The 26,823-nt window shown below is 48.2% G+C and overlaps 1 protein-coding gene across 5 annotated transcripts in view; it reads right to left on the reverse strand.

The window, feature by feature from the left end:
* EVA1C (eva-1 homolog C) overlaps positions 1-26,823 on the reverse strand; it is a 123,442-nt gene that overhangs the window by 19,898 nt on the left and 76,721 nt on the right. For 4 of the 5 annotated variants that reach the window (XM_060403751.1, XM_060403749.1, XM_027978315.2 and 1 more), the window contains 3 exons: positions 23,094-23,237; positions 11,244-11,324; positions 9,502-9,591 (listed from right to left, as the gene is read on the reverse strand). In XM_060403751.1, coding sequence (XP_060259734.1) covers positions 9,502-9,591; positions 11,244-11,324; positions 23,094-23,237 — 315 coding nt within the window. The remainder of the gene's footprint in view (positions 1-9,501; positions 9,592-11,243; positions 11,325-23,093; positions 23,238-26,823) is intronic. The other variant, XM_027978295.2, reaches the window with a different exon arrangement.

Genomic DNA, 26,823 nt, shown 5'->3' on the forward strand with positions numbered 1-26,823 from the left:
CATGGAATTCTCCAGGCCAGGATACTGGAGTGGGATGCCATTCCCTTCTCTGGGGTATCTTCTCAACCCAGGGATGGAACTCACATCTATTGCACTGTAGGCAGGTTCTTCACTGTCTGAGCCACTAGGGAAGCCCCAAGGTAGTTTGAAGATTTGGTCAACTGGAGGCACATCTTTTGTGTTCTATTTCTGCGAGTGATGGTAGAACGGGGATTGGGAGATGCTGGCATTTGGGACACAGTCGAGAAGCCATTAAGCCAGAATATTACACAAAATGATGCTGAGAACCAAGGCCCTGATCTGAGGGGCAAATCCTTTCTCCTTCTCCCCTTGCATATCAAAGCCTCTGCTGGGGGTGGACTCATTGCTCCTGACTTCACTGTCACCTTTCTTTCCTTCAAATCCTCCTCCTTTCTTGTCCCTGCTGCCTCCTGTCCCCCGCCTCCCCGCCACTGCCCCACCAAGCCTCTGGCTCATTGTCTTCTCCAATCCTTCCTGTCCTCATGGTTCTAGTATGGGCTTTTGGTGCAGCCATAATTCAGCTTCCCCTTCTCCTGCAAAAGCATCAACCTTGAGCCCACCAAAGCCAGGCCTACAACATCACCTCCTGCCATGCCTGCAAGAGCTGCTGCCAATGGCGAAACAGACTCCCACCCATTTGTGACCTTTTCCAGCCAGCCCCATTCAGGACAGGCCAGTTCCAGGCAGAAATACCCCGTGCTGGTCAAGCTTCTGGGAAACAATGATCACTCACAGCCCCCTTCTCTCCTAGCTCACAAGACCATCATTCCCAGCAATGGTCTCATAGGCGCAGAAGGGGCTCAGGCCAGGACAAAGGCCTGCCTCTGCTCCAGACAGGTGGGCTAGTTACTGTTCCCCCTTCCTTCCTTTCTCTCTCTCTCCTTCCCCAACCCTATTTCTTTTTTAAAGAATTAAACTAACCGTGTTGTTGTTTAGTAGCTAAGTTGTGTCTGACTAGTCGCGATCCCATGAACCGCAGCCTGCCAGGCTCCAGGGGATTCTCCAGGCAAGAATACTTGTGGGTTGCCAGTTCTTCCTCCAGGGGATCTTCCTGACCCAGGGATCAAACCCACATCTCCTGCTTGGCAGGCAGGTTCTTTACCACAGAGCCAGCAGGGAACCCTTAGGATATGACACAGTCTTTATGGGTCAATACATGGCCTTCCTTTGTATTTATTCATTTAATTAAGCAATTTAACTTCTGTCCCCAGCACCTGTGCTGTGAATAAGCCCCCTGAGTGGGAGCTGGACCTCAACAACACCTGTGTCTAACCTGTGGGTTCCCCTCCCGCCAGCCTCCCCCCATATCAAGGTAACTACACCTGCATTCCATGGCCACTCCTCCCCTGCTTGCCTTTTGAGTATAGCTTTCTGCATCTCCACGTATTCCTAACAGCTTTAGGAAAAGGGTGTAACATTACAGCTTAGTGTCTGGGCTTTGGCGTTTGCTCTGAACCCAACAGTATATGGCTGCATGCTACTCCGCTCTCTTGAAGGCACTGTGGTTCCTTCACACAGTCGCCAGGTGGTGGGCATCCGGGGGCTGCCAGGTTCCTTCTGTGGGCCTTGTAGCCGTGACCACTCCTGCAAATGTCCCTGGGTCAACGCGTGCAAGTGTTTCTCTCTGGTGCTGACCTAGGACGGCAACTGAATGAGTCGTAAGATGCGTGACTTTGGGGAAATGTGGGCAGGGTAGCTTCTGGAGTGGCTGCAGTGCCTGGGAAACCGCGTGACTCCTCGTCTTCTCCAGCACTAGGTATGGTCAGGATTCTAGCTTTTTCCCATTTATGGGTACAAAACTGTATCTCACTGTGGCTTGACTTGTATTTATTTCCCCGATCCCCAATTATGTATCCATCTCTTCAGATGCTTACCTAGTCTCGCTTGTCAAAATGCTGGCTCATGTCACATGTCCACTTTTAAAACTGGATCTGCGCTGAACATGAACGTGAAGTCATTCAGTCGTGTCCGACTCTTTGCGACCCCATGGACTGTAGCCTACCAGGCTCCTCCCTCCATGGGATTTTCTAGGCAATAGTACTGGAGTGGATTGCCATTTCCTTCTTCAAGGGATCTTCCCAACCCAGGGATCGAACCCGGGTCTCCCACATCATAGACAGACACTTTACCGTCTAAGCCACCAGGGAAGTCTATACATACAGGCTCCATATATTGTTGGTATTAGGCATTAGACAGCATATACATGGTGAATGACCTGTATTTTCCTGTCATTAAGGTGCCTTTGGATCTAGTGAATTTATCTGAAAAACAGGAAGGATAACACTTCTCCACCTTTCCCGCCCCTAGCTGGTCTCCTCTCTCCTTTCCTGCCGTCCTCATCCATTTTCCCCACTGGAATTGTAATCTTTTTAAAAATGCACATCAGATCGCATCCTTGTCCTACTTAAAACCTATATAACCTTCTCTCTCTGCCTAACAGATAAAAAGCAAACCCTGACCATCACCTATGAAGCTTGCTAGAACCTGGCTGGTGCAACCAACCTCAAGTTCAACTCCAAAGACTCGAGCCCCTGCTTTCTGCTTTCTGGCCACTGGCCTCTCTCCAGCCCTCACAGGGGCCAGATGACTTGGCACCTTGGTGCTTTTGCGCACGCCGTTCCTTCTGCCTGCGATGTTCTCTCTCCCCCTCCTCATCCAGGCCTCTGTGCCCCATGCCCAGCCTGGACTCAGTCCCCCTGTCATTAGGTCTCATAGCCTCTCGAATGTTGTTAAGTCTCTGAGTGTATTTTATCCTTTCTCACCCCAAAGAATGCAAGCTCCCTGAGCACTGGGGCTGAACGGCCTTGTTCTTCGCCCAGTCCCAACTGAGGGTGACACAGCTCTCTGCTGAGTGCTGGAAGGGAGGCGCCGCGTATCTACAGCACTAGGCTTGGTGGCCTGGGGTCGATGTTAGCTGCCTTTCTCCCTCTCTCCCTCTGCTCTGGAAGTGGCGGTGGGTGGGGCTGGGGATCTGGATTCTGGTGCCACTGGAGCTTCTCACTCATCAGACCCTAGGCACCTCTGGCTCCCATGAACCTCTTGCCAAGTGATCACTCTTCAGGCCATTAAACTGAGTCTGCTGAGATCCAATGATCAAAGATGCAAAACGTGGCAACTCTTGGGCCAGCCAATTGGAATCGAGGTTTCCTAGTCAACTCAGCCAACTGGTCTGCAGTCACAGAATCACAGATGTTAGCTGATGGAGCCGTGGCTGGGAACTGGCCCAGTTCCTCCTGTCCTCACTTGCCCAAAGCCACCACCCAGCTGGGACCCAACCTGGGGTCAGAGCTCTGTCCAGAGCCCCAGGCTTTACACTAAGAGGACGCCATCTGTTTTCTAAAATCAACTGGACCACTGTAGGCTTTTGTGACCCCTTTGCCTATCATGCGTGTGCATGCTAAGTTGCTTCAGTCGTGTCTGACTCTTTGTGACCCAACGGGCCGTAGGCTCCTCTGTCCATGGGATGCTCTAGGCGAGAACACCCATGGGGTGGGTTGTCATGCCCTCCTCCAGGGGACCTTCCCGACCCAGGCTCCTGGGAGATCTAAGAACCCACATCTCTTAAATCTCCTGCATTGACAGCTGGGTTCTTTACCACTAGCACTACCAGGGAAGCCCTTTGGGAGGGTAACAGGCAGGAAGGCCAGGTGTCTCCAAATGGAGGAAATAGGCTGCAAGTGTCAGACATTTTTATCTCTCTTAAGTGGCAGGAGGAAACAAACTAGTGATGTATATATATTTTCCCCCTTCTCTATACAAATTTAAAAAGGAGGTTTCTCTTAAAATACTGTGCTGCCATAATGACACCTGGTTCCACCTGAAGTTAACTATTCTCAAACCTTGAGTTAACCAGTGCATTTTTCTTGTGGAAATGTTTGTCTTGAGCTATGTTAATGTACGATGCATTTACCCCAGACTCTGTCTTCAAGTCAGTTCCACCTAATGGCTGAGAACCTACTTGACAAACCAGTATGTTATACTCAGACACTGTTCTCCTAGTCTATGTAAACGAAACTATGTGTATGGTAATCTCCCTTCTACAAGATTCAAGTCAATCATTTTATGGCCTGGGATGAATTGTCTGGTGCCAAGATTATCCCAAAATATATCTAATGGATGAGGGGCCTCGTGCCATTCTGAGTTTTAAGACATTCCTTTCTTTCATTAACAGACTGATAGTGACTATATATGGAGAAGGAAATGGCAACCCACTCCAGTGTTCTTGCCTGGACAATCCCAGGGATGGTGGAGCCTGGTGGGCTGCCATCTCTGGGGTTGCACAGGCTCGGACACGACTGAAGCGACTTAGCAATAGCAGTAGCAGCAGTGACTATATAACATCCAGCTAAAAACTAGCAGGGGGGTACTCTTTTTGCCCCCTTCTGATGCCTACGTCAGAAGCTTTCTCTATCTCCTTTATACTTTAATAAAACTTTATCATACAAAAGCTCTAAGTGATCAAGCCTCGCCTCTGGCCCCGGACTGAATTCTTCTCCTCCGGAGGCCAAGAATCCTGGCGTCTTTTCGTGGGTCAGCAACAACCTTTCACCTTTCCTATTATGTATTCTGTTAAAATAAAGGCATTAGACTGCTTGTTAAACAGAATCTTCACACTGTGCTATTGTCAGCCTTACGCTCATTTGGCCTTAGTTCCTCACAGGTCCAGTGAAGGACTTGAATTTCATCAGTGGTGGCAAGCCCTGGGGAGTCTCACCAAGGTGGCCTTTAAGGTCCCCTGCCTCTTAGAACTCTGGTCTGCAGCCAACACAGCTCCAGCTCAAACTTACTGTGTCTAAAAAAGACACCAAGAGACTGAGCAAGAGCTCCATCCTGGGGGGCCCTGCTACCATCAGGTGAAAAAGCAAGGCGTGCTGGGCCTGGATTGACAGCACTTAGGGATGTGATAGTAACTTTCTGTCATGGAAGCAAAGATTAGAGGCCGTGGGAACACTTCAGAACCCACACCTCCGTGACAAGGCGGTGCTGATTTCCCATCCTTCTCCCTGACAGGGGATCATGTAACTCCAACTTCGAAATGTGTTATGATACTTCTGTTTCATTGTGGGTCTGTCTGATATCCTAGCGCTCCCTTCACATGAAACAATGACACCCTTCCAATGCAGGAGAAATGCTGCATTCCCGTCCATGGCCCCACTTACCCCCATGCACCCCAAAAGTCCACAGCGAGCTCTGCCAGAGGCCGAGGACACACAAAGGCCCAGGTCCAAGACAGGGTCAGAAATACTAGGCCGCAAAGGGCAGGAAATATTAATAAAATGCTCACTAGATGGAACGGAAGACATCAAGTTCTGAGCAAGACTAAATAAATGTCCTGTGACACAATCTTCAGCTGAGCCAGCTAACAAAGTCACCTCCCCAAATCTCCAACACACACACACACATTCATACACACACACACTCACACACGCAGAGACACACACACAGACACTCACACAGAGAGAGACACACACACATCCATCCCTTTCCATTTCCCTAACTTTGAAAATTTTCTCAGAGCTTCTTCAGACCCATGATCTAAATTCTAGAATGAATTCAATAAATAAGTCTATATTATTGAGAAGAGGGTAAATTCAAACATGGCTTCCCCAGGGGCACTGTGGTAAAGAATTTTCCTGCCAATGCAGGAGACACAGGAGATGTGGGTTTGATCCTTGGGTCAGGAAGAGCTCCCAGAGAAGGGAACGGCAACCCACTCCAGCATTCTTGCCTGGAAAATTCCACAGAGGAACCTAGTGTAGTCCATGGGGTCACAAAGAGTCAGACATGACTGAGCGATTGAGCACACACAAATTCAAACACTCCTATGAAGATGCCTCACAGACCGTTTAAATGGCTCAAAGAGAAATCGTTCATCGGGAACCCTTGGATATTTCTGTGTCCGTTCCACCAGTCTGTGTGTCTCCACATCCCGGGATAAGCCCCTTGGCTCTGGGTTCTAGTCTGTCGGTTCCCCATGTGCACTTGGCGGCACTAATGTGACCAAGCTATTTGTAGCCTGACCTGAGGACATGTCCTTCTGATTTGCTCAGTCCGTTGTCTATTTGGTGATTTTGCCAGAATCTTCCCAGCTTACTCTTGGTTGCTTCTGTTGGGACTTCTCCAGTAGGAGGGCCTCCTCCTCTCAGTGGGTGTCCAGGGAGCCTAGTCCAGCCTTCTGATCACGTCCCTACATTGAGGATGAAGATGCCACTGAGAGCTGGCTGGGGCACCACTTTCTAGTGATGATAATGGTGATACTCTCATTGTGCGATGCTCGTGTTGAAACGGCTCAGCCTAAGGTCCTGCCCTTCACTGCAATGTGCTGGCCTAACCAGTGAGGAGGATGCTGTGAGCTGGGGACCATTCAGAAGAACCACCCAGAGAGTAACATGCCCAGGAAATTCACAGGCAGGGTCAGAGGCCCCGTCCCCCTAAGACTTTGTGAGCCTCTGTGATTTGATGAACGAACTTCTAGTGGCAGCTCCGTTTCATTAACACCTGACACAGCGCATTCAGAGTCTTTTTCTCTTTGACATGAAATTTTGGCTTGGCCTCAGAACGTGCCTAAACATCCCTCGATAAAACCTGATAACCCACCGAGTCTGTACGTTCCTTAAAAATTGGATACTTAGAAACAGCAAATACAGGGTGATGATAAGGTACAAGACAGCTCATGAGACCAGAGGAGGACTCATCATCTGGTCACTAATTAACTGTTAACTGTGCATCTTCTCGGTGCCAGCTCTGTCTCAGTCACTAGGATATGGCAATGACTAGGATGACAAACATCTGCAGCTGAAACCTTAATGTCTAGTGGAGAGATGGGTGCCTAATAAGCAAATCTCTCCAATGACTTCTGATGCTGATGCTGAAGTTCCGATACTCTGGCCACCTGATGCAAAGAGCTGACTCACTGGAAAAGACCCTGATACTTTGAAAGATCGAGGGCAGAAGGAGAAGAGGGCAGCAGAGGATGAGATGGTTAGATAACATCACTGACTCAATGAACATGAGTTTGAGCAAACTCTGGGAGATAGCGAAGGACAGGGAACCTGGTGTGCTGCAGTCCATGGGGTTGGAAAGAGTTGGACGCGACTGAGCGGCTGAACAACAACAGCAAAAATAACTTCTTGGAGTAATAAGTGTGCAAGAGGATAGATAGGGATGGAGAGAAGCTAATTCAGATCTCTCGAGGATATTAGATTTCCATCCTTCGAAATTCTGAAGGGCACACGTCTCTGCTGGAGAAGCTGGAGGGCAGGTTTTGTATCTGTTGAGTCAGATCCTGCCCTGCTGCTGGCCACTCAGTGTCCTCAGGCACATGGCTCAAGTCCTCTGAGTCTTAGCTTCCTTGTGTGCAGAAGAGGGCATGAGTCCCTGTCTCAGGGTCACTACTATGTATTGTAACCTCTGAAATTCATGCACTGAAGCCCTCACCCCCAATGTGACTATATTTGGAGACAGAACCTATAAGGAGGTAATTAAGTTTCAATGGGGTCACACGGGTGAGGCCCTGATCCAACAGGATTAGTGTCCTTGTAAGAGGAGACACCAAATGAAATCTAAACTATGACCCAAATGAACTTATCTACAGAGCAGACTCACAGACATAGAGAATGGGCCTGTGGTTGCCGAGGGGGTGGGGAAGGATGCAGGAGGGTTGGACTGGGAGTTTGGGATTAGCAAATGCAAACTATCATATATAGGATGGATAAAGAAGATCCTAGTGTATAGTACAGGGAACTACATTAATTACACTACTATAGCTTGTGATAAACCATAATGGAAATGAACATGAAAAATAATGAGTATGTATATTAATGTGAAAGTGAAAGTGAAGTCGTGCCTGACTCTTTGCGACCCCATGGATAGTAGCCTGCACCAAGCTCCTCCGTCCATGGGATTTTCAACGCAAGAGTACTGGAGTGGGTTGCCATTTCCTTCTCCAGTATATTAATATATGTATAACTAAATCACTTTGATTACAGCAGAAATTAACACAATGCATTAAATCAACTATAGCTCAGTTAAAAAGAAAAAAGAAGAGACACCTAGTATTTTCTTTCTCTCTTTCCCTCCCTGCTGTGTGAGGATACGAGGAAGGTTGTCTACAAGCCAAGAAGACAGCCGTCACTAGGCACCAAGCCTGCTGGAACCTTAATCATGGCCTTCAAGCCAGGAAGAAAATACATTTCTGTTGTTTAAGTCACCCAGTCCACGGTCTCTTGTTAAGGCCGCCGGAGCTGAACAAGACAGTTATTGAGGAGAACGGCACAGCCAGAGTGGCCGCAGCACATAAGCCTTGTCACCACTCCTCTGTGTGAAGGATTTTCACGTTGCCTTTCCACCAAGGGGCTCTCTAAGGACTCTGAAAATACGGGATATTTCCAACAATAAAATCTCTTACATCTCTTAAGTTTGACAATTATCCGGAACAGAAATGTGATGGTGGTTAGAAAGGAGAGGATTCTCAACAACCACACAACCACCACACAGAAAGAATATTGGTAAGAAGGTCCCACGCTGGAATACCAGCTCCTGGATTGAGGTGTTTCCTCAAGCCTTCATTATTCTCTACGGAAGGCTTACTCCAAATAGCCCCAGCTCTGGCAAGGGCTCGAATAAGTCATGCCATAATGCATTCTGTTACCATGTATTTTACGAAAGTCTTCAGAAGTTTTGGCTCCCTGAACAGAGTCAGGCAGGCATTGCTGAAACTTGCAGAGTCAACATTCCAAAATAGGGTCCATCGGGAGGTAAGCAGAGAGGCTGATGAGGAAAGACGGCACGCACCACGCCCTTGCAGACGAGCCATTCGGGCTCCGCTAATTAAGGAGGATGGAGTCTGATTGATCCTTGAGGGGAAGATTATCCAGGGAAACCTTGGCAACCACAAGCAGTAACACTGGTGACTCAGAAAGGGTCTCTGCCTCCGCAGACCACGACCTGTTTTGTTCAGTAAGTCATCTTTCGGCTCAACGTTCTTCCAACCAAGGGTGGAATTCAATAATCCTGTGCCCTTCACAAGTTTTCAAGCCGGAAAATGCATTCCTCAGCTTCCTACTTTGCAAAGCGGAAAATTCCCCTGGAGACCAGCTGCTGGAGAGTGGGACTTCAGCATTTGTGGTTCTCTTGTTGGTCGCCAGTGGGACCAGTATCTAAATTCAGATCTCTGCGCTTCTGGACTGTAGAAGACTGCAGTTGCTGTGTCAGATTTAAAGTCTGTTTTCTTTAATATTTTATTTGGCTGTGCTGGGTCTTAGTTGAGGCACGTGGGACCTTTTTTGTTGTTGCAGCATATGGGATCTAGTTCCCTGACCAGGGATCCAACAGACCCCCTGAACTGGGAGTGCAGAGTCTTAGCCACTGGACCAGCAGAGAAGTTCCCTGCTTTCTTTAGCTATCCAAGTGTTACAATTAAACAGAGCATTTGTGAACAAGAATTCAGTAAATCCATCTAGGAAGTTTGCAATTACCTACCTCTAATGTAAGCAAATGCTGCCAACGAGTGGCTGACAATCACACCATCTTTCCTCAGAACCCTCGGTTCCCTTGGGTCAAGGTCTACACCTGTTTCATTAAAAAAAAAAAAAAATGCAAGGCTGATTAATCACAACTGTTCCCAGTTTGCATTTTGTTCCTAAACCAGGATTGCCATCATAAATAAAAAGTCACAGAAATCCAATAAGTGGGCCTTTAACAAAATTAGGGATGACTAAGCCAGAAAGTGGAGAAGGCAATGGCAACCCACTCTAGAACTCTTGCCTGGAAAATCCCATGGATGGAGGAGCCTGGTAGGCTGCAGTCCATGGGGTTGCTAAGAGTCAGACATGACTGAGCGACTTCACTTTCACTTTTGACTTTCATGCGTTGGAGAAGGAAATGGCAACCCACTCCAGTGTTCCTGCCTGAAGAATCCCAGGGACAGGGGAGCCTGGTGCGCTGCTGCCTATGGGGTCGCAGAGTCAGATATGACTGAAGCGACTTAGCAACAGCAGCAGCAGCAAGCCAGAAAGAGCATTTTAGCAGACAGTCTCTGAAAATATTAAGTCATGAAAGGGATTTAGAAATTCTAAAATGTGTTGGTTCCAGCTTCATTCATCCACTGTACTGCAGAAGGGAAGACATTTCTTTTTCCATTCTAAAGGCAATGGCACTCATCATGCCTCTGGGAGATTTAATAATGTCCCACTTAACTATAGAACTGCTGTCTGCTCTGTTGACCACAGATAAGAAGGCCTTGAATTGTGGAGGGAGGTTGTGCTGGAAACGTCTTTGGAAATGATAGCAAAATGCAGAGCAGATCTGGTTTCATATGCCTGGTTAGGCTACTGTGATGGAGCTTAGGGGGCCCCTAATGGGGCAGCTTATGGGCTCTCGGGACCCCTGGGAATGTTAGACAGGGCTTTCAGGCCTCCACTGCAGGGGGGCCAGGATATTCATGGGAACCTGGTAGGAGCCCTGTGAGAAAGAGAAGAAAGGATGAGAGAGGCAGAACCTGGTGGAGAGTTGGAGGGACAGAACTAGAATATTAACAACAGTCATCCTGGGCTTTGAGACTAGGGAGGAGTTCTATTTTCTTGATATTTTCCTGTGTGTTCCATATCAAGCATACTTTACTTTTATACTTAGAGGGAAAAGACTTCAGAAATGGAATTCAAGTAACACAAGACCAACTCTCAACCCACAAAGTACAGCATCTTACACAGACTCTCTTGGGGGCCTCTGTAGTTTCTATTAGGAGCCCCAAGGGTCTAAATTCCATTCTAGATTTGATTTTAAAGACAAACCCCAAATGTTCATTCCCTTATTTACCAAAGCCCAGGAAAAGCCTCAGGCAGAAGGGCATGTATGGATGGAGGTCTGCAGGCCAAGCCTGGGTCTAACCCTTCAGGTTCCCAAATGGGATCATCTTTCCAACAAGCCCATCAGATAATCCAGGAACCCCAGATTTACTTCTGAGCAGATCCCTTTTCTCAAGGTGATTTTTTCCTTTAGGAAATAAAGGGGAACGGAAGGAGGATTTACCCTACTTATAATTCAAAACACCACAGGTTGGCCACCGTGAGTAACCATCTGCCACAGCTCTGCCATCCTCAGAGCTGGCAGCTCACACACCTGAGGTCCCTTTGTATCCTAACCAGTGGGCATCCACCTGTGGTCACATGGGGCTGTTCACCTTTACTTAACGAGAAATCTTGATAGTAAGCCATAAACATTACCATAGTCTCCATCTTTCTGCTTCACAGAAGGTTTTAGATTAGCAACTGATGGATCAATTGCCGTGAGTATATTCTTGGGAACTGAAAACCAAAAAGAGATATTTTAGATACTTTGGACACTTAACAGATCTTTAAAATGTCCTGTAGATAAGATTTTAAAAGATCGATTTTCAAATCAGCACATATATCATTCACTCTGCTTGTCCAACACACTCACACAGATACACCAATGGTACCCACGTGATCATCAAATGTCCCAAAAAGGTCTATCTTGCAGTATTAAAAAAAAAAAAAACACCATGGAGAACAAATAAAGAAGATATGGTATATCTATCCCATAGAATAATATTTAGTTGGCTTCCCTGGTGGCTCAGTGGTAAAGAATGCAGCGTAAGAGCTGCAGGTTCGATCCCTGCCTTCGGGAGGATCTCTTGGAGAAGGAAATGGCAACCCACTCCAGTATTCTTGCCTGGGAAATCCCATGGACAGAGGAACCTGGTGGGCTAGAGTCCAAGGGGTTGCAAATGAGCCAAACAAGACTTAGTGATATGGTATATCTATCCAATAGAATATATTCAGCAACAGCAAGGAGTGGCGTCCAACCACTGGGGCCCTCTTGGTTTGCTTCCAGGACCCACCTTGGATACCAGAACACACAGGCGCTCAATTCCTTCATATAAAATGGCATCTGATTTGCATGTAACCCACCCAGTATCCTATTGTACACTTTAAACCATCTCCAGGTTACTGACAATACTTAATACAATGTGAATAGTCATAAGTGAAAGTGAAGTTGCTCAGTCGTGTCCGACTCTTTGCGACCCCATGAACCTGCAGCACGCCAGGCCTCCCTGTCCATCACCAACTCCCGGAGTCCACCCAAACTCATGTCCATTGAGTAGGTGATGCCATCCAGCCATCATCCTCTGTTGTCCCTTTCTCCTCTTGCCTCCAATCCCTCCAAGCCTCATGGTCTTTTCCAATGAGTCAACTCTTCGCATGAGGTGGCCAAAGTATTGGAGTTTCAGCTTCAGCATCAGTCCTTCCAATAAACACCCAGGACTGATATCCTTTAGAATGGACTGGTTGGATCTCCTTGCAGTCCAAGGGACTCTCAAGAGTCTTCTCCAACACCACAGTTCAAAAGCATCAATTCTTCGGTGCTCAGCTTTCTTCATAGTCCAACTTTCACATCCATACATGACCACTGGAAAACCATAGCCTTGACTAGATGGACCTTTGTTGGCAAAGTAATGTCTCTGCTTTTTAATATGCTGTCTAGGTTGGTCATAACTTTCCTTCCAAGGAGTAAGCATCTTTTAATTTCATGGCTGCAATCACCATCTGCAGTGATTTTGGAGCCCCCAAAAATAAAGTCTGACACTGTTTCCACTGTTTCTCCACTGATTTCCCATGAAGTGATGGGACCAGATGCCATGATCTTAGTTTTCTGAATGTTGATAATACTTAATACAATGTAAATAGTCACAAATACAACGTAAATGTATTATTGTAAATAGTTGTCAATGTGGAGTAAATTCAAGTTTTGCTTTTTGGAACTTTCAGGAATTTTTTTTCAAATATGCTCAGTTCTGTGGTGGGTTGAACCCACGGGTGTGGAACCCACAGATACAGAAGGCCGACTGCTACAACATGGATAAACCTCAAAAGCATTACGCTCAGTGAAAGAAGCCAGACATAGGACCACATACGGTATGATTCCATTCATATGAAATCTCCAGATAAATTCAAGTTTATAGACACAGAAAGTAAACTAATGGTTCCCGTTGACTCAGTGGTAAGAATCTGCCTGTACTGCAGGAGACAAGGAAGACACGGGCTCCATCCCTGGGTCGGGAAGATCCCCTGGAGGAGGAAATGGCAACCCACTCCGGTATTCTTGCCTGGAGAATCTCATGGACAAAAGAGACTGGCGAGCTCCAGGCCAGGGAGCTGCAAAAGAGTAGGACAGGACTGAGCGACCGAGCATACACAAGACCGAGGTGGGGATGGGGACGGACCACATGTGCCCACGAGGGAACTTTGGGGGATCACGGAGATGCTTTAAAATTGGAGGGTGGCGAAAGCTGCACTGCAGCCGTGAAATTAAAAGACGCTTACTCCTTGGAAGAAAAGTTATGACCAACCTAGATAGCATATTGAAAAGCAGAGACATTACTTTGCCGACTAAGATCCGTCTAGTCAAGGCTATGGTTTTTCCAGTCGTCATGTATGGATGTGAGAGTTGGACTGTGAAGAAGGATGAGCGGCTGAGTGCCGAAGAACTGATGCTTTTGAACTGTGGTGTGGAGAAGACTCTTGAGAGTCCCTTGGACTGCAAGGAGATCCAACCAGTCCATTCTGAAGGAGATCAATCCTGGGTGTTCTTTGGAAGGAATGATGCTAAAGCTGAAACTCCAGTTTCAGCTCTTGGCCACCTCGGGCGAAGAGTTGACTCATTGGAAAATACTCTGATGCTGGGAGGGATTGAGGGCAGGAGGAGAAGGGGACGACAGAGGATGAGATGGCTGGATGGCATCACTGACTCAATGGACGTGAGTCTGAGTGAACTGCGGGAGCTGGTGATGGACAGGGAGGCCTGGCGTGCTTCGATTCATGGGGTCGCAAAGAGTCAGACATGACTGAGTGACTGAACCGAACTGAACTGAAAGCTACACTTGTGCAAATGCTCAGTCGTGCCTGACTCTTCGCGACCCCAGGCCCCTCCGTCCATGGGATTTCCTAGGTAAGAACGCTGCAGTGGGTTGTCATTTCCTTCTTCATGGGATCTTTCTGACTCAGGGATCGAACCCACGTCTCCTACCTCGGCAGGCGAATTCTTTACCACTGAGCCACCTGGGAAGCCTGGTGAAGGCTGAACAGCTCTGAATGTTTACCAGAAATCACTGGATTGTTTCTACGTGAACTGGGTGAATTTTAAGGTATGTAAATCACACCTCAAGAACATTAATGCTGAACATCAACTTCCCTGAGATACAGTGAAACAAAATGAATGGAACCAACTCAAAACCCACCACTGACCTCTCCCAGCTGCAATTCTGCTTTCTGCCCACAGCTCTTAACTCATCGCTTTGTTAATAAGCCTACAGAGAATTTGAAGGCTCCGTGCTAGAATGGCAGCTCTCTGTATTATAAGAAAGGATGACAGAAAGATAAAGACAGGCGGCAGTGTAGTAGACTCCTATTGAAGATGGTTCAAGAGTCCGCCAAATTGACCCTAAGAATAAACTACCCAGATCTCACGACCCTCCAGGCAAGGCAGATGTGATGGTGGCAGGAGTCAAAACTGGAGGGCAAAGCACGAGCTCTGAAGACCCCGCACTGCAGCCCAGCTGGGAGAAGGGAGAGGAAGCCAAGTGTTTTCGCTGCAGAAAACTGTTTATTTTTATTTGCTCTTCGGCCCAGCTGGGATCTGGGAGAAGTGGCAACCGGAAATAGAAGTGACGCCAATACAAACTGGGCAAGTTCAACGGTGCTGCTTTTTTTTTTTTTTTGCAAAAGCACTGGTAAGACATTTCTAGCAGCAAGAAAACCTTATTTCCTTTCTCAAAGTGCTTAACAGACGTCTTCTGGGGGAGGTCCCAGGACGTTCCTACATTGTGAATATTCCACGAGCAGGAGGCCCTGGTGCCTTTGTGAGCATCAGCGACGGGCGTCACTTTTCAGGGCAACACGGTGACATTGCTGGAGGTGGTGGGCACTGTCCAGCCCTTCCCCAGGAATGCCCCTTGGCCAACAAGCCCACTGCTGATCCCGGGACCCCTGGTGGTGCCCCGGAGAGCTGAGTTGTGCTGCCCCAGGTGCTTTCTGATGGAACAGGCTTTCCATCACTTCTGCACCCTGATCCCTCGGCAGGAGCGAGCTTTCTCTGCAGGAGTGGTGCTTCTTTCCCATGTCTCATCTCTTGGTTTGTTCTCAAGATACAGTGGGAGGAGAGCTGGGATCCCTGAAAATGCAAGAGGCTTTTCAATGCAGGAAAGACGGACTGCTTGGAAATGAAGGGGATGTGGGATGAGTTTTGCCGAATAAAACGTGAATCGCCTGTGTATGCTATAGGTTGGGCTTCCCTGGTGGCTCAGCTGGTAAAGAATCTACTTGCAGTGTGGGACCTGGGTTTGATCCCTGGGTTGGGAAGATCCCCTGGAGAAGGGAAAGGCTACCCACTCCAGTATTCTGGCCTGGAGAATTCCATGGACTGTATAGTCTTTGGGGTCACAAAGAGTCGGACATGACTGAGCGATTTTCACTTTTTCCACATGCTATAGTTACAGGGAACTTGCCCATATACTGCTGGAAAATGGCTCTCACATTGGGAGAATCTTTTCGGACCTTTAAAGTGACAACAGCTATGAACACACCTGTCAGATTCTCATATCTCCTGTTTCAAACTGATTCAGAATAAGGACAGACACTGGGTGTGAATTACTACCACCCCACAAACCCAGCCCTCTCCATTTGAGGTGAAAAGTGTTAGCTGCTCAGTCCTGTCTGACTCTTTGTGGCCCCATGGACTGCAGCCCATCAGGCTCGTCTGCCCATGGAATTCTCCAGGCCAGAATACTGGAGGGGGTTGCCACGCCCTCCTCCAGAGGATCTTCCAGACCCAGGGATCAAACCTGGATTTCCCATATTGCAGGTGAATTCTTTACTGTCTGAACCACCGGGGGAGCTAGAAAACCACTTTTCATGGAGCTCCCACGAAGTGTGCTCAGCATGCAGTCCTCTCAGTGAAGACGTGTAACATCCCCATTCCTGCAGATGGGAAGACTGAGGCTCAGCATGCAGTCCTCTTAGGGATTGAGTCCTCTCAGTGAAGATGTATAACATCCCCATTCCTGCAGATGGGAAGACTGAGGCTCAGCATGCAGTCCTCTTAGGGACTGAGTCCTCTTAGTGAAGACGTGTAACATCCCCATTCCTGCAGATGGGAAGACTGAGGCTCAGCATGCAGTCCTCTTAGGGACTGAGTCCTCTTAGTGAAGACGTGTAACATCCCCATTTCTGCACATGGGAAGACTGAGGGTCAGAGACCCACCATCACCTAGTAAAGAGTGAAGCTTCAATTCCTAGTCTCACTCATACATGCCCTTGCTCTTTTCTGTGACACTGGGATATTCAGCCTCTGGCAGCTGGATAAAGGAGAGGATGAGATGGCTGGATGAGTGTGAGCAAGCTCTGGGAGATGGTGAAGGACAGGGAAGCCTGGCGTGCTGCAGTCCGTGGGGTCCCAAAGAGTCGTGGAAAAGTACAATACAATAAGGCAGGCAGATTCTTATTTTGGGGGCACATGCTCAGGAAATACCGGGGGAAAACCCTGAGGTCTGATTCGCCCTGCCCATCAGGCCTCTGCCACATGACCTTGTCACGGGTGGGATTCCTCACGCTGGCTCCCGGCAGGACACGACTGAGGGACTGAACAACAACAACGAAGACACGAAGCGATTCCCACTCAGATCGTCCCTCTCCAGTCTGTTACATAAAACCAGAGATGACGATCCTAATGGGCTCTGACGATTCGCTAAATTTAGGCAGGCCCCCTTCCTTAATTTATTTTCTCCCTGAATAAGTCTGTCAAGCTGGACCAGAGCAGCTTTAATAAAGAAGCCTCCACGAGTTGAAATTAGAGCCCCAAGTAATCTCTCCCATCAGAGACAAAAGAGCTCTGCTTTACTGTTGCTGTTTTTCACCAGGCACCCACGCTGCACGAGCATCTCCGGATCCTGGCATCCCCGGATCCTGGCATCCCCTCATCCTGCCTATCCCAAACCTGCACCACCCATGCCTCCCGTCTGCAGTCCCGGCACTTTCTATCCCTCCTGAGCCCCAAGGCCAGCACCACTGAAGGAGGTACCCCGCATTCTGGCACCACCATCCCTTTTGTCCCCACATCCTCTCGGTGCCCATCTCCTGGGAGGAGCCGCAGACTCCTCACGAGGTCCGCGTGTTTCCTGTCCCTCTCAGGAACTGTCAGGGCAGGGATGCGGGATGTCCCTCTGTCCCGGTGACCCTCAGGATCACTCGCTTTGGGCCCAGGGAGAAGCCCTCTCCGAGAAGGAGAGGGGAAAAGCTGATCGAGTTCTCTGGGTCTGCCTCCTCCTATTAGGAAGAAAGCCTAAAACCTAATCTCACCCAAGAAGTGTGGCTAATAACAAAATATGGATAAAAATTGAGAGCCAGGACCTCATCTAGCCATGCATTAAAGAAGAGTGCTCAAGCAAAACATCTCCGAGCACAATCAATGACCAAGGGTCTGACATCAGCCAGACCCGCTGCCTACAGTTCAAAGAGCAAAAGGCCCCTGCAGCCTGGATCATCCCCCTGAGGGTACACGGAGAGGCTGAAACTCTAGTCCAGCCAAAGAGCAGTGAGGGAGGGAGAGGAAGGGTTAACTGAAGCCAAAAAATAGGAGGCCTGTTATTAAAATGCAAATTACCTACGGTCCCAGAGAAAACCCTCCAAAGGCTCCCCTCTGCCCTTAGTGTAAAGTTGCTAAGTCTCATCCAGCTCTCCGTAACCCCTGGACTGTAGCCCAGCAGGCTCCTCTGTCTGTGGGATTTCCCAGGCAAGAATGCTGGAGAGGGTTATCACTGCCTTCTCCAGGGGATCTTCCCAACCCAGGGATTGAACCCAGGTCTCCTGCACTGCAGGCAGATTCTTTTACCATCTGAGCCACCAGGTGCCCTCAGCTACAAGCCAATCCTCAGTCTCCCATCTCTGAGGCCCCTCAGCCCTGTGCTCACCTCCCGGTATTTGCCTGCCCTTCACCTTGCTGACTCTTACCCACCTGGTCTCACTTGACCCACTCCCCTGGGAAGCCCTCCTGGTCTGCTACATCACCGGGGTCTGGAATCACCACATTCCATCCCATGAGGGCAGGGACCACAGTGCTCACTCCCCGCAACCCAAGGGGTGGGGTAACCTCCTGGGTGGGCACCTCAAGATTGCTGGGCAGAACAGCAAAGGCCGAGTGGAGACCGCAGTTAGAAGCCAGGTATTGGAACAGACATCAGTGGGGTGGACCTTTCCTGAGTCTTGGGCTCCCCTGATAGCTCAGTCAGTAATGAATCTGCCTGCAATGCAGGAGACCCTGGTTCAATTCCTGGGTCGGGAAGATCTGCTGGAGAAGGGATAGCTACCCACTCCAGTATTCTTGGGCTTCCCTGGTGGCTCAGCTGGTAAAGGATTCGCCTGCCATGTGGGAGACCTGGGTTCGATCCCTGGGTTGGGAAGATCCCCTGGAGAAGGGAAAGACTACCCACTTCAGGATTCTGGCCTGGAGAATTCCATGGACTGCATAGTCCTTGGGGTTGCAAAGAGTCAGACGTGACTGAGCGACTTTCCTTCACTTCCCTGAGCCTCTTATGTAAGAGCATCTTGATTAGGGTGGGAGGTTGGCTGAGCCGCTCTCTGGCAGCCAAATTTGTAATCATATCATGTCACATGGTCTCCGGCCAAGGCAGATCACAGGAGGGGGCTACCTGACGCCAGCCCAGCCAAAGAAACAGCTCTCTGGTAGGAATCTGAAAGGAAGTTGCCATATTGGCAGTCTGCATATTGTCAGGACATAAAAGCGTAACGTAAGAATCACTTGGGTTGTGGGGATGACTGTGTGTCATCTAGCCCACACTCAGAGAAAAGCCGTAGAGGGGAGAGAGAGGAGGAGAGAGACAGACAGACAGAGAGACTCCATGCTCGTGAAGTTTCTGGTTTAGTCCCACCCTGAGGCTTTCTTTCCGGGTCTGGCTGCTGAAGATGGCTTTCTACCCATAAGCTACCTCCCCAACCCAACTCACTTCTGGCTTAAACCGGCTCCAATTGGTTTCTTCGCTCATATCCAAAGGAGTAAGACAGATCCGCTTAGAAATTAATTCCTGACATCCTTCATTTCTGTATGAACTTCCACATCAGTGGGAATATTTTTTTTAATATAAAATGCACCCATTCCACGCCCCATTCGGTGATCTAACAAAAATACACAGACATTGCAAATCACTTTCTACTGATTCAAGTTTCACAGTGATGACCCATCTGTCAGGGGGAGAAATGATTTTAAAATGTCAACCACTTAGAAGGTGATTAGAAGTGATGAGAAGTTGCCTGAGAAGGCATCTGTTTGGATGGGGAAGTGGGGAGGAGAGGTGGGGGACCCTGAGTTGCTCAGAGAGTGAGAGTCACCCCCTCCCCTTTAGAATAACTCCTGGAACCACAGGGAAGACAAGGGGGGAACTGTCCATGGTCCCACGTGGGAAACCAAGACGCAGAGCCCCCTCTTTGACCTCGGCCTCCTATCCTCCAATGAACTCACTCAGATGCCTCCCCTGCCATCCTCCGACCTCATCCAAGGAGCCCTTGTCCCCCTGCCAGCCCTCATGCATCTAGCTGGACATACCCACCAACCTGGCAGACCAGCATCCCTGAGAACTTTGACCACTAACCCCGCAGGCCCCTGGCATACCTAGCTCGCATCACCACCGTCCTTTCTGAAGTCAGCCTGTCCTCTGGCCCCCAAGGCCCTCACTTCAGACTTTCACCTCCTCTATCCCCTCTCCCCTCCCCACCATGCCCCATCCTGGCAGCCGACCACCTCAGCTCACACTTCTTTTGAGAAGATGAGAGCCACGCGGTTAGAACTCCAGACCGTCCCTCCATCCACTCCCAGAGCATCTGCTCCCACCCCCATGGTGAGAAAGGACACATCCGCTGGCCCTCGCCACCTTCTCTGGACCCCAATCTTTCCAAATAGGCCAGGTGCCTCCAGCATCTCAAATTATCTTCCTACTTTCCCAAACCTCTCCAACCCACCCAATTTTTACCTTGTCTTCTAGCCTGCTACTAGTCTAACTGGTCTCTGCGTCCGTCCCACTCCAGCCCACCCTCCACCTTTTAGCAGGAGGGGTCCTTTAAGAGTCTAAACATCATCACTGAATGAGTTTCCCACTGGCACCTCCTCCCAGGCCCCACAGGACCTGATCCTGGGGCCCTCATGTACCGTCTCACCCATCTCCGTTCTCACCCACTCACCCCTCCTCTCTCACTCAGCACCTGCCAGCTCATGCCTGCCCACCCCTCAGAGCACAGGGGCAAATTCACCCCCAAGGAAGGTTCTCTGTGGAAGATTGCTCAACCTTCCCCCCAAGCTAAAAGGGCCCCTCTACCATTATCCTTCTACACAGCATCCTGGCCTTTTGTCTTATTTGTCTTATTTGGCTGCACTGGGTCTTACTTGCGGCATGTGGATTCTCCCTGACCAGGGATCTAATCTCGGGCCCCCGCACTGGGAGCTGAGTTCTAGCCCCTGGACCAGCAGGGAAGCCCCATCCTGCCTTTTGCTGAAGCATCATTCATCGCAGTGGGTAATGACAGGTTTCTTTCTTTGGTGATTTGTTTAATGCTCATCTCTCTTCCCCAGGGCTTCCCTCATAGCTCAGACGGTAAAGGATCTGCCTGCTATGTGGGAGACCTGGGTTTGATCCTTTCCCTTGGAGGAGGGCATGGCAACCCACTTCTTTCCTGGAGAATCCACGGACAGAGAAGCCTAGCGGGCTACAGTCCATGGGGTCGCAAAGAGTCCGACACAACTGAGCCGTTAAGCACATCTCTCTTCCTCCACTGATAATTCATAATGGCGTCTTTTCTGTTTTTAACTAAAACACACCCACAACATGCTGAATGAGTGAATGAAGGAGAGGGAGCTTGGGCTGGGATGTGTGATTCCTCAGGTCCTGAAAGCCCATCCTGTCTTAGCTAAAAGGAGCCTCAGCCTGGGCACGGCCCTCGCCTCACCCGCGAAGGCACACCAGGAAATCGACCTTATTTGCAGGTTACCATCCTGCCCTTCCTTCCACGCTCAGCTAGAGAGACCTGCAGTTACTGGAACTTCAGACTGATCTGTGCAGCCTCTTGGGGTTCCCCAGGTGGTGCTAGTGGTAAAGAACCCGCCTGCGAACGCAGGAGACATAAGAGACGCAGGCTCCATCCCTGAGTGCAGAAGATCCCCTGGGGGAGGGCACGGCAACCACTCCAACATTCTTGCCTTGGAGAATCCCATGGACAGAGGAGCCTGGCAAGGCTGCAGTCCATGGGGTCACACAGTCGGACACAACTGAAGCCATTTAGAACACACACGTGACTTCTTGGGTTTCTTGAGGAAACTTAGCCAGAATAGGTTCCAGGTTACCCAGAGCTGCTTCACACGGGAACCAGTAAAGACTGGAAGGCAAATAAAACCGTGCCTCCTGGAACATGAATGTGGGCGCTATTATTTTGGGAATATATTTCTGTAGTTACTTCACGGTACCTATTCCAGCTCTGATATTGCAGAGGACATACTTAGCTCAGGATATAAAAGGCTGGGGTTGCAACAAAATATTATGGAGCTGTAAAAAGGACTGATGTACTGGCATGTACTCCAACATAGATGCACCTTGAAAACACACTAGGCAAAGAAGCCAGTCACAGAGAATCACACATTGTCCAATTCCATTCATACGAAATGTCCCCAAGAGGTAAATCCATAAGATGGAAAGTGGTGGTTGCTTGAGGTGGGACTGGGGGGCGAGGGGTGGATTGGGGGTGACTGCTAAAGGGTCCGGGGTTTCTTTGGGAGGTGATGAGACTGTTCTTAAATTTTTAGAAAAATTTCATTTATTTTACTGACTGTGCACATGTGATCTTAGTTCCCTGACCAGGGATTGAACTTCTACCCCTTCAGTAGAAGCTTGGAATCTTAACCACTGGGCCGCTGAGGAATTCCCAAGAATGTTCCTAAGTTAATTTCAAGGGGAGTTGCACAATTCTGTGACTCTATTGAGACCTCTGATTTGTATAATTAAAGGGTGAACTGTATAGTTTGTGATTTATAGCTCAATAAAGCTGTTAAAAAAAAGAAGAAGAAGAAAAGGCTAGGGGTATCTGGCAGGGAGAAAGAGGTTTCCATGAGCACAAGTATTGGGTTCTTCAGTTATGATGTTCTTTGCTTTTCCTTTGCTTCTATACTTATTTGAAAAAAGAAAAAAAAAAACCCAACCCTCAGCAGTCCACGTGTCAGGATTACAAACCAGAAACCCATGGTCCCCTCAGAGGGTAATTAACACTTGATTTTTAAATGTAGCTTTATAAAATTGGAATCAATTGAACCCAGAATTTCATTTTATGATTGGAAGACACTAGGAAAACAAAGTAAGGCTGTCATGTAACATATTTAAAGGCTGTAGGTAAGCCTTTGATCTGTTGGCTTAACCCCAGGAATGCATCGATAAAATGCCTATTGGCAGTCCAGAGAATTAGTCATTTTAGGGCCCAAACACAAGACTGGAAGATTAACTAGGAGTCAGGCAATACTCCGTGAACTTACATGACATATCCATAAATTCTAGAGCCTCCTGAGAACTCAGATTAAAATTGTTCTTCTTAGTGACATCTACTTTATCCCATTTCCTTATTCTTCTCCTTCCGTCCCCTCTTGCTGCCAATCTGATTACTAAAAGTACTTTTTTTGGGGGGAGGCCACGTGGCATGCAGGATCTTAGTTTCCCTACTAGGATCGAACCCATGTCCCCTGCAGTGGAAGGGCAGAGTCCTAACCACGGAACCACAGGGAAGTGGTTCAAAAGTGGGTCAAATTTTGACCCAGGAAAATTCTGTCGCTCATGACATGGACATTATAAACAAGGATAAAGGACAGGAGGAAGGCTCATGAGTATGAGAGAAGACAACATAGTGTCCGGGTGTGTTGGGCAGATGACATGGCTTGTTGCTCCAAACCTCCCAGGAGACAGGGTCTCCCAGGAGACAGGGTCTCCAAACGGCTGGCGGAGGGTGTATCCTTACCACACGCGTAGAAGACCGAGAGGTATTTTTTCACTCCTGGCAGACAGGGGCTTCCGAAGTGGCGGTTGTTGACGAGGACTTTGCACCTCTGCTTCCCGTAACATCTCCTGGATAACACGTGCAGAGCCGAGTAAGACAGACAATCTGAGAGGCAGGAGACATCAAACACTTTTAGGTTAGAATCCATGTATGGCTTCGGTTATTTTCTGAGCCGGACTTCACAGTTCATGGAGATCAGCTGTGATTATTCGATTATTTTCCGTGTCATTAAAGCACCCCACAGTAGGCTGAATACCATACAGGCAGTGCTGGAAGGGCTTACTTTAATCAGCTTACTCTAATACTCTGCCGTCACGGTCTGAAAACCTATCTATATATTATATTCTGTTATATATCATAATATTAGCTATTTACTAAAATTTCGTTTTCTCTCTTTGGTTTTGATTGGAATAGAATTGCTTTATATAATGCTGTGTTAGTTTCTGCTGTACAACATGAATCAGCTATAGGTATACATCCGTGCCCTCCCTCTTGAGCTTCCCTCTCAGCCACACCCCCACCCCAACCTTCTAGGCCGTCACCAAGCACCAGACTGAGTTCCCTGTGCTGAGAGCAGCTTCCACTGACGATTCTACACGTAGCAGCGCACATCCGTCAGCGCTCCTCTCTCAGTTCATTGCCCTTCTCGTTCCCCCCTGCTGTGTCCACACTTCAGTTCTCTGCATCCATGTCTCTATTTCCGCCCTGCAAACAGGTTCATCTGTGCCCTTTCCCTAGATTCTGTATACACGCATTGACATGCAATATCTGGTTTTCTCTTTTTGACTTCACTCTACGACAGACTCTAGGTGCACCCGTGTCTCCACAAATGAGCCGATCAGAAATCCTTACATATTTTTGAACAACGGGGCCTACATTTGCGTTTTACACTGCCTCTGCCCAGTCACGTAACTGGTCTTGCACACACAACAGGCAAAACTGAATAAAGATTCTTTCTTTTACTCCTTTAGTTTAGCTATTGGTTACAGCTCTTTGAAACAGTTTTGTCATTGGTTGATTTTGAGAATCCTTCTCTCCTATGTGAACATAAGCACTATGAGGACAGGGGCTATTTCTGTGTTGGTCATCATCTAATTTTTCCAGCCTGACCAGCTGTGGAGAGCCAATAGCTGATGAATGAATGAATGAATGAGCAATGGGCGGATGGATTAATAAACATTTGGACAGCTTTTTCAGCACCCTGGCACAAGGTCTTCACAGTTACTAAATATTAACTGAACACGTACGGAGAATGAAGCACTCCGCCATGTGCAGCCAGAAAAAGACAGCCGAGAGAAGCCCGCCTTGCCTCCACAGGCTGTGCGATGCGGCTGGAAGACATAGCCCACACAGATGACCTGCCGTCTAACAACATGAAGCCCAGGGTGAGGACCAGCGGTGACTGGTTTAGACAGCACGTGACGGGGTTGGAGGAGGCAGAGATTGCTGGGCACCAGAGTGGCCAAGACAGGCTTTACGGAGGAGGGGGCTTGGTCCTTGGAGAAGGATGAACTGGGTACCGGCAGACCAAGAGAGAAAGGTATGAACACCAAAGTCAGCGAGCCGGAAGCACTTATCGGGCGTCAAGGGGCTGAGCCTGAGCTGGAATAGCAGGTGCGGGCAGGGAAGCTGCGGTACTCGATGAGGAAAAGTGAAAGTCAGCAAGGTCCAACTTCTTCTGAACACTGAGCTAGAGACTTGGAGCTCTATTCTGCAAGTGCCAAGAAACGCCCTGATGCTTGCGTCCTTTGGGGACATCGCTGTTGGGTGTCCTGGGAGAGACAAGGAACCAAAAGGAGGGAGACTGGTTTGGAAGCAATTTTAATCATACACATTGGGAGGAGTTAAGGGCTTGAACAGCAGGGAACAGAGAGGGAGAGAATTCTAGAGACTTTGCAAAGTTCAGCTGACTTACGGTAAAAGCAAACATTCTGCCTAGGCTGCGTTCTCAGCACTCATGTGTCTTATGAGATAGGTTGTCTATTATACATCTTATATTACATAGAAAATATACAGAGAATATGATATTAGTATCATAAGTTGTTTATATAACAGTATGCAGCTAGATAAAGGTGGGGAAGCTCATATCTCAGAGAAGTTCCATCTCTCTCTCATATTAATATTTTAGAGATCTGTTAACAGTCCGGTTGTAAGCAAGAATATGTGGTAAACACCAAAAAGGTGGGAAGACAACAATCTTAAGGAAATGACAAATAAATTAACTCAGTTCAGTCACTCAGTTGTGTCTGACTCTCTGCGACCCCATGAATCGCAGCACGCCAGGCCTCCCTGTCCATCACCATCTCCCGCAGTTCACTCAGACTAATGTCCATCGAGTCAGTGATGCCATCCAGCCATCTCATCCTCGGTCGTCCCCTTCTCCTCCTGCCCCCAATCCCTCCCAGCATCAGAGTCTTTTCCAATGAGTCAACTCTTCGCAAGTACTGGAGTTTCAGCTTTAGCATCATTCCTTCCAAAAGAAATCCCAGGGCTGATCTCCTTCAGAATGGACTGGTTGGATCTCCTTGCAGTCCAAGGGACTCTCAAGAGTCTTCTCCAACACCACAGTTCAAAAGCATCAATTCTTTGACGCTCAGCTTTCTTCACAGTCCAACTCTCACATCCATACATGACCACAGGAAAAACCATAGCCTTGACTAGATGGACCTGAGTTGGCAAAGTTATCTCTCTGCTTTTGAATATACTAGCTAGGTTGGTCATAACTTTTCTTCCAAGGAGTAAGCGTCTTTTAATTTCATGGCTGCAATCACCATCTGCAGTGATTTTGGAGCCCAAACAAATAAAGTCTGACACTGTTTCCACTGTTTCCCATCTATTTCCCATGAAGTGATGGGACTGGATGCCATGATCTTCGTTTTCTGAATGTTGAGCTTTAAGCCAACTTTTTCACTCTCCTCTTTCACTTTCATCAAGAGGCTTTTTAGCTCCTCTTCACTTTCTGCCATAAGGGTGGTGTCATCTGCATATGTGAGGTTATTGATATTTCTCCCAGCAGTCTTGATTCCAGCTTGTGTTTCTTCCAGTCCAGCATTTCTCATGATGTACTCTGCATAGAAGTTAAATAAGCAGGGTGACAATATACAGCCTTGACATACTCCTTTCCTATTTGGAACCAGTCTGGTGTTCCATGTCCAGTTCTAACTGTTGCTTCCTGACCTGCATACAGATTTCTCAAGAGACAGGTCAGGTGGTCTGGTATTCCCAACTCTTTCAGAATTTTCCACAGTTTATTGTGATCCACACAGACAAAGGCTTTGGCATAGTCAACAAAGCAGAAATAGATGTTTTTCTGGAACTCTCTTGCTTTTTCCATGATCCAGTGGATGTTGGCAATTTGATCTCTGGTTCCTCTGCCTTTTCTAAAACCAGCTTGAACATCAGGAAGTTCACGGTTCACGTATTGCTGAAGCCTGGCTTGGAGAATTTTGAGCATTACTTTACTAGCATGTGAGATGAGTTCAATTGTGTGGTAGCTTGAGCATTCTTTGGCATTGCCTTTCTTTGGAATGGGAATGAAAACTGACCTTTTCCAGTCCTGTGGCCACTGCTGAGTTGTCCAAATTTGCTGGCATATTGAGTGCAGCACTTTCACAGCATCATCTTTCAGGATTTGAAACAGCTCAATTGGAATGCCATCACCTCCACTAGCTTTGTTTGTAGTGATGCTTTC

The sequence above is a fragment of the Ovis aries genome, chromosome 1 (assembly GCF_016772045.2).
Source record: "Ovis aries strain OAR_USU_Benz2616 breed Rambouillet chromosome 1, ARS-UI_Ramb_v3.0, whole genome shotgun sequence".
NCBI classification, from domain to species: Eukaryota; Metazoa; Chordata; class Mammalia; order Artiodactyla; family Bovidae; genus Ovis; species Ovis aries.